Genomic DNA, 8,709 nt, shown 5'->3' with positions numbered 1-8,709 from the left:
ACCTATGTATATGTATTTGAAATTAATATTTTTTTTTATTGAAACTCGAAGGTTAGTCGGTAACACTTAAAAAAAATAAAATCAGCCGCTTTTGTCTAAGCACAGAAAAGCTTATTTGTGTTTTACTCACAAAGCGTAATAAATTTGAAAACTATAATTATAATTAGATAATATAATTTAGTTTACTTATGGTTACTAAAAACATAAAAAAAACAAAATTGAAGAAATCCCGAATGAACGAAAAAGTYYGAAAAAAAGTATAGTGGTGAGGTTTGCGTGGCCACGAGTGTATAAACATTTAATATTAGGTAAATCAATGCTAATATTCAAATAAACATAATTTCAAATTAAACTTTATTTCCGAAAGACCCCTGAAAGCTTCTTTAAGTATGGGTCAACGCTTGGGGAAGGTTGTTTCCGTTAAGATAGGACTCTCACTTCAGTTTCAACCTTTCAGAATATTGCAGGTGTGTTCAAGCCACGGCTGCTGCCGTTAACATTGGTTAGAGCATCAGATTTCACTATCTTGTAGAGAACTGACTATACTGTTCTGATAACAGGACTGTAATACTTGATTTATACTTACTAAAAGTGCGTTCCAGACTGGTTAAGTAATACCTTATTTCGTTATCAATGGCATATGACTAGTGTAGGTCAGAGATGAAGAGATGGAAAGTAGAGGCACCATAGACCAACTGTTAGTAGAATGTTACCGCGTTGAAGTATTTATTCAGAAACATATAGATTTTCCTTCATTSCTTTCACCCACCATTTGAATTATTCAAAACCGCCATCCCTTCTGTCTAACTTCTGGCAAATATWTTGCTACTGTTGGATATGCAATTCGAGAAAAATCGACAAACCTCCCTCCTTAAGTAATAATTTAGACACAACAACAAGACAAAATACAACAAAAATAGCAACAAAACACAATACATATTCAATATTTTATTCTAAAGTAGTCTGACTTCATTAACAGCTGAGTAAAATTCTATTAAAGTTTTTTCGTATAGCTTCAATCCAAACAAACATGTACTGTACACATTTACAAAAATATCTGAGCATATACTTGTAGCTTCGCTATGAGTTCAAGTTTTTAAGAAAACCATATTTTCGAAGTTTTTTGTTTTTGTATATTCAACAGTTTTCCATTAAAACTTCTTCCTTACACGTCAATTACCTTTACGAGCTTAATATCATTAGTCTGTTTTGCTTCAGCACACCACGCAAGATATATGCAGCATATGTATAAGTGTGTGTGAGTAGATTGAGTGTAACTTGACGGTATTGGGGCCGAAATTCTCAGACATATTTCATTGTTTCTTTGCGGATGTTGACTTCGCAGAACCTACCTAAAAAGTATTTATTTTTATTTTAATTATTCCTTTTTCTCAAATTGTTCAAACCATATATTATATCTGTCTCTTATACACATCTAGATGTGTATAAGAGACAGGTATATAATATATATTTTTAGGGATTTTTGACCTTTTTAAATGATTGCACCAAAATTTAATTTTGTTCCTTAATATTACATGCGTAAATCGAACCAATAGGTACTAATATAATGGACACAAGCTTACTTCGATTATATTTTTTCCCTCTTTTCTAACCTAACTTTTACACAGCCATACAAGTATAAACCAATTGTGCTTGAACATTTCTTCTAACCTCACTCTTTTTGGTTTATTTTGCTCGCTTGCAGGTGTCTTGGTACCAAAACTCATTTCCGATACAAACGACCGATAGGCGAATTATGTCAACAAGAGGCAACCGACATACGCTCACCATACGGCACATACAGCAGGAGGACTTCGGCAACTACAGGTGAGTGATGAGTTGGACAAACTCGTATAAATAAATGGAAAAGTAAATAAAAGAAGGGAGAGCGAAAAGAACGCAACAAATATACAGCAAACAAAATAAAGAAAAAGATTAAGAAAATAAAAGAAATCACGAAATTGATGCGAAGAGTGAGTGAGACAAAGCCAGACTAGTGATAACAGTTTGACTCAACATGCGAGTATGAAGGCGGGTGAGGAGAGAAGCAAAATAAAATAACTGAAATGTAGCCACTAGCCACTGGCAGCGCAGTGTTGTATCTCCGCCTTGCAACAAATCATTGCTCATGCTCTGGCCCGCCCGCTTATTTGCTTGTTACCGCTTACGGCGCTGATTTAGTCAATCGAGTTAGTTCGTTTTTGTTTTGTTCGATACATTTTTGTTGCGTGTGCTTTCAGTATTTTTTTTTTTTTTTTTTTTTTTCTTGTCGACCAGAGGACAAAGTTTTCGCAGCCAAATCATGAATACCGTCATCTGACTTTCCATTTACTTGCCACTCATACTTGCCGCACGTCAGCGCAAGTCAATGCCGCCAGGTGACACCACGAGCGTGGCATCGCATGTGGATATATACATATGTGTACTCACCTGTTAGTGTGTGCGTGCGCTTATGTCATGCATGTGTGGGCAGCAACTTTTTCACATCAATGTCAAACTGTCTGCTTCAAAAGCATAATAACGAAAGACAAAATCGTGGCGAAAAAAAAGTGTTCAAAATAATGGAAAAGAAACACACAAATCGGACGAAAAATAAAGTAGCAAAATTGAAAGTCCAACGGAAGTTGCCATATTGGCTGCTGTGGAGCATTTCGTATGACAGTTAGACTACGACGACGGCGACGGCACCGAGATTAGTGAAGTGATGTGAAGTTCAAGTTAAATCTCTGACACGCCAATGCGCTGATTGACATATACAGGGTGTGTATGAGCATATATGCAGCCGTACCACAACAACACATATGTATGTGTGTATATATGTAAGCGTAATTCTTCACATGCATATGTATGTGTAGCTGTGCGCATGTGAGCGGCCGTTTTCCGTTATCTGTTGTCAGTGATTTGATTGCGCTGGCATTTGCGAACCTGGCGGAAGGGACGGCGTCTGCTGTGTCTGTCTGTGCCGAATCAAAAAGGAAATTACATTCTCACTATGAAATTAGTTTTTAGTTGTGAAAGTGTAAACCTTTTGCTCGGTACTCAGCCATGGAGTCCACTCATCGTGTCATTAGACAGCCAGCAGCGCCACTAAGTCCCAGTCTTGCCACTAAGTCCAGGGATCATTCAACCGTTCAGCAGTATGGTAGCACGCTTTTCAAGTATTTTTTATTTTTTTTTTAATAGGTAACTTACGAGTGTACAAATTTATTTTTATCTTTTTCAAGTGTTAATTTAGAGCTAGTCTTTTATTTCCCATAATTATTCACAAAAGTACATATATAAAGTATATTTTAGTTGAAGAATTATGGTATAATCTGTTAATAATAATGATTTTTGAAAGCCAGTATATGTAGGTGCATCATGCCTTTCATGGAAATTTGGACCAAATAACACTCTCCACTTCGTTCAAATAATATAAAAATATATGTTTTCATGGTTCTCAGAGCTTTGAGCTACATAACCAAGTATCCAAGTACAGAAGATAATATTAAGTCATAACTCTAGACTTATAAGTCCTGAAAAGATTCTTTAAGGAAAATACTTACATTAAATATTCCTTAAAATAATTTTGATAGGTCAGTTTTTATGAGAGCTATATGCTATAGTAACTCAATGTGTACAATTTTCTCCGAGATTGTGCTGTTGCTTTGGACCATAAGCCGTGCAAAAGTTCGTGGAAATATCTCGTCAACTGAAACATTTTTCCATACAAGCACCTAACTTCGATTGTTCAGCTTGTATGACAGTTATATTCTATAGTGATGCGTGCTGGCGCAATTTCTTCGGAAATTGTGTTTTTGTCTTAGTCCCATGAAAAATTTTTGAAGATATCTCTTCCAATGAAAAATTTTTGTCGGCAATTCCGACTTATGAACAGCCTCTTCGAGCGAAAGGTGCATGTGTAAAATTCCAGAATGATACCTCAAAAATTGAAGGACTAGTTGGCGTACATACAGACAGTCAGATGAGTATCAACTCAGCTCGTCATGTGAATCATTTACTCTATATGTGTACTTTATGGAGTCTCCGATGTTTCCTTTTGTTTGTTACAAAAATTGTGACAAATTTAATTTACGCTATTCAAGGTATAAATTTTATATGTCCAATGTGCTCATCATCGTTAAAAAGTTTTGCTCGATGTGAACAAACTCTGCGCTTTCAACTCTTGCTATCCAATTTCTTTTCGACTGAAACATATTCTCCTCTACCGGCTACACACTGAGCATTTCTAGCAATAATACTCTAACATTTCAATATCCTTGGCATAAACTCTGTGCTCCGTCTATGCCACTTTATCATGTTTATAAAAATGAGATCTCAGTTATAAGATTATTAGTTCCACATGGTTGAGTTTTTTTTGTAAAAGTAGAATAATGATTAACTATTAACTCTTTTGAAGTAATTTTTCGATATGTCTTGTATTGGGTTACTAAAAAATTCTTCAATCAACTGAATAGATGAATACAATTTTGGCTGTGTCAGATCGGACAAAGTCATCGCTTTCTTCGGTCTTTATATCGCAGAGTACTCAAATAGTGTTAACTCCGTTTCCTATTAAGTTCTCTTATTATGGTCTCGAATGTTGCTTTGCTTCAGATCCATCGCTGAAACGAAACGTTTTTCAATAAAGTTTAAGTTAAAGTTAGTTTTTAGTGAATATGAATAATAATATTGTGAAATAATTTGAATATTTAAAACTAAATACTTAAGAAGAATTGTCAAATAACTGATAAGGAAGAGAATTTTTCATAAGATTAGCCTCTTAACAACAACAAAAGGGCTTTAAAGGCAGCAGTAAAATTATCTGATGCTAATTTTTTAAGGAGCCTACAATTACAAGTATAATTTGATATCCCTTTAATGGCCAAAATGCATCTTAAATACATTAGTTTTTGGAGTAAGAAAGCTTGGCAAGGCTGTAGGTCCTTTATTCTAATAAAAAAATTATCTACTGCTTATCAATTGCCATATCTTCTTGGAGTTAAGGCCACCGTAATAGATAGCGGCAGATAATTAGAATGTATAAGCCTTAATAGTGTATGGTGGTAGACTTAGGATGCGTGCGGCTTTGCTAAAGTCTTATTACAATTCACACAATGCCGTTCTCCATATGGCAGCCACATTTATCTTCCATTGTTTGACCAAATGGCGACGGATAAATGGCGGTGGCGATTATAGAATTTTAAGAAACACTTAGAACTATTGATTTTTTACTCAAAATTATTAACAAAAAAATATAAAATCTTAAAATTTGCAATCGCTTCACAAACATCTAGATGCCTAAACGGAAAAGAAAAGTATTTGAAATGTAGTTTGGTTTGATGAAACCTTATTAATTATATTTTATCGCTGCTTTTGTGGAAACTTTAATATTATATCAGCCAGTAAAGACCTAAGGCAATATACAATTAAGGCCAACAACTTTAATGCGGCCAAAAGCAATTTTCCAACCATAATTTATTGATGCAAATGGTGACCTTTTTCCACGTGTAAATAAATAAAATGAAATAAAAAGCACATTTTCGTGACTTACAAACACACCTGACGCCGCCATTATTGTCCCCAAAAACATTAATAAGGTTGACAGTTAAAAAAGAAAAAAAAAAGGTTAACTACGGTTGAACAGAAGCTGTAGCACCCTACAAAAGCAAAGAAGTTTCCATATTAGAACATGATACGCGATCGGTCACTAGATACATAACGAGCTAAGTATATCTAATAATGAGTCGATCTAATTAATGTTATCGGAGGTTATAGTGTTGTCTTAGGTAATGATTCGTGTCAAATTCGGGGAACATATGTTGTCACCTGAAAAAGTTCCCATTCAATATGTGGCTTTTGTTCGGTCACTTTATATTGCAGCTAAATGTTATAGAGGTCCAATAACGGCAGCTCTAACATACTCGTATAAGCAGCTTTTTGACAACAAATAGAGATGTGCGAGATTTCGGGTCGATCAAAAGCTGAAGGACTAGAGTGTATAAAAAGGCAAAAATAGATCGAAAATGCCAAAATAAAAAAATAAAAAATTATGGGAATAAAATATGTTGCTTCATAAAAGCATTTATATTTTATGGCTATGTGGTATATACGTACATATATACATATGTACTTGAAATTTATTAACATTAGTTACTTATTGTTCGCGCTGTGCTTAATTCCACTCTTCATCGCAGCATTTTATTTTTTACGTTTAATCCACTCAACACTCACAACACTAAGAAATAACAAATAAATAATAAATACCAATTACATTGCAGCTGTGTAGCCGATAACTCACTCGGACGCTCGCGCAAGTACATGGAGCTGTCTGGGCGCCCGGGCCCAGCTGAATTCTATTCACCGAAATGGGGTCGCTCGTCGGACAGCTACAATCTGACATGGAAAATAGATAGCTATCCGCCGCTGCAGGAGGTGCGTCTGCTCTATCGGCGTGTATTGGTGAGTACCTCTATGTACTTGTGTGTATTTGTATATGAAATGAACGTTGAATAAACGAAACTAGCTAAAAATCGAATCACAAAAAGGTGAAAAGTGTAAAAAATAAAACATGAGGCACCTAACAAAACGTAAACAAACACGATATGTTCAGCATAGAGGGGTGCAACTATAGTGAAATTGTTGCAATATTTGCATGTGTTTGTTTGTGTGCGAGTGTACATTTTAACTGCAAATAAATAAATTCCGAGTAGAGATAAAGAAAAGCGACTAGTATGCTGGCCTTTACATACACACACACACACATACACACTCACAGCCATTTTAAATGGGTAACTGTAAATTGCAAATATTGCAGCTGCAATTCGCCAAAAAACCGAAAGCATTGACAGCGACGCCGTTGACCCATTTATTTCTCAATATTTTATTGGTTCGATAAAAAAGACAAAAAAAAAAAAAAGAAATAACTGAAAATAGAGAAAAAACACACAAAAAATAAAAAAAAGAAGAAACTGTCCGAGTAAAAGCGAAAACACACAGAAATATTGGAAAATCGAAAAATGGCTACTGTTTGAAATGCATTTCTAGTTTCGAGGTTTTATTGTGATCGCTATTTTTTTTTTTTTGTTTTTGTGCTTTTTCCTTATGTAATTTGTTCCGTTATGTTTTTGTTAAAGCAAATATTACACTTAACCACAGTACAGTTATTTTTCGATTTCATTTTTATAGCATTTTATGGCATAGCTTAGTTTTACCTCGCTCCCAGTCGGCACGGCGCTAAAGTGCTTATGAATGGATGCTTGTGTATGTGCACGTTAGAATGGGTCGTTTTTTCAACAAAATCGCACATGAGAGAAATAAGCCACAAAAATTAAAAATTTTCATGTGCGGCAAATACTCTGCGGATCATTCTGAACAACCTTGCCTATGAGACTATGCGTTCAAACCCGCTTTAGAGCGATTTCTAAGGCGAAGGCAAGGCGAAAATCTGTATAATCGGCTGTATAGGAGATATACGATACAGTGCTTCGATCCACTCGGTTTCGCCAAATGATTAGTAGAATATCAAAATGCACCTGCGATTATATTTCATTCGGATATCTCGAAAATTGACGAATTGACGAACCAATTAGTACAATCGCTAGAAAAGTTCAGTTTAAAACTTTGGCTCAAAAGCGGTTTTAAATCCATAGTGTCGTAGGCGAAGTTGTTCAGAATTATCCGCAGAACATTTCTAGCATACGCGAATTTTGCGAAGTTGACCCGCTCTAATGCACATGCACGTTTGTGTCTCTGTATAGTATGTTCTTCCAACCGTTAGCTAGTTTTGAAAGTTTATTTATTATGCAGATTTATGTTAGTAATTAAATGGGTAACGGTATTTGTTTAGCAAAGTGTACACTTTTTTTTAACAATAAAATATATTTTATATAAATATATTTGCATTTTAATTGCGGATGGTAAAAATATTTGTCCGAATAAAAATTTAGTTTAAGCACACATGTGAATTAAGAAGCCTTACTTTTTATGTGCATATATTCAAGCTTCACTTATAAAACATACAGATTTATATCAATTAAAAATTCATATTGACAAGCATAAGTATTATGCAACGTTCTTCCTGTTAGAAAATTTTGAGACTGACTGCACCAATTACTACTGTAAAATGTACTTGCGAATGTTCAAATATGGTTTCTGAGGAAAAGACTAAAATAAAATATAAATTGTTCTCTATTTAAACAAAATTTATAAAATAGTGTTGCCAAGAAAAAAAATATAGCGGCTCTAAGTTTTCCAAATGAGTGCGAAACTGAGTCAGTCGATAAATGTTGAAAAAAGAAAAAATTAATGAAAGCAGTACAACACATAAACTTCAGTTTGAGCCTTCACAAGTATAAAAGGTTCTATGCAAGACCACGATTTTGATCGGTGAGTTTGCAAGGTACAGTTCAAGCCAAATTTCTTCAAGATATCGTCTCAAACTCAAAAGTTCTTGATCATCGGATTATTCAACTTGTATGGCAGCTATATGCTATGGTGTTTCGATAGCGACGATATCTATAAATTAACTGCTTCTCGTGAGAGAAAGTACGTCTGATCGTTTGAGATCGTTTTCTTAAAAGCTTATGGACTAGTTCGCATTTACACAGTCAGACACACGGGCTTATCTTCCAGATCGGATCACTATAGCATATAAGTTCCATTCCAACAATTTATCAAAATAAAGTTGTTGTAAAAAATAAGTTGCATTTCTTATTTAGTGTACCAATC

General features: G+C 34.6%; 1 protein-coding gene across 1 annotated transcript in view; it reads left to right on the top strand.

Annotated features, from left to right (window-relative positions):
• Positions 1–6,441, top strand: part of LOC108967577 (limbic system-associated membrane protein-like) — a gene marked incomplete at both ends in the record, with an annotated part of 43,584 nt that extends 37,143 nt beyond the window's left edge. Inside the window, 2 exons of the mRNA XM_018931100.1 lie at positions 1,706–1,827; positions 6,261–6,441. Of these exons, the coding sequence (XP_018786645.1) occupies positions 1,706–1,827; positions 6,261–6,441 (303 nt within the window). The remainder of the gene's footprint in view (positions 1–1,705; positions 1,828–6,260) is intronic.
• Between the last annotated feature and the right edge of the window lie 2,268 nt (positions 6,442–8,709).

The sequence above is a fragment of the Bactrocera latifrons genome, unplaced genomic scaffold, assembly GCF_001853355.1.
Source record: "Bactrocera latifrons isolate USDA-ARS-PBARC rearing strain unplaced genomic scaffold, ASM185335v1 scaffold_1002, whole genome shotgun sequence".
Taxonomy (NCBI): domain Eukaryota; kingdom Metazoa; phylum Arthropoda; class Insecta; order Diptera; family Tephritidae; genus Bactrocera; species Bactrocera latifrons.
This window is presented reverse-complemented; position numbering and strand designations above follow the sequence as displayed.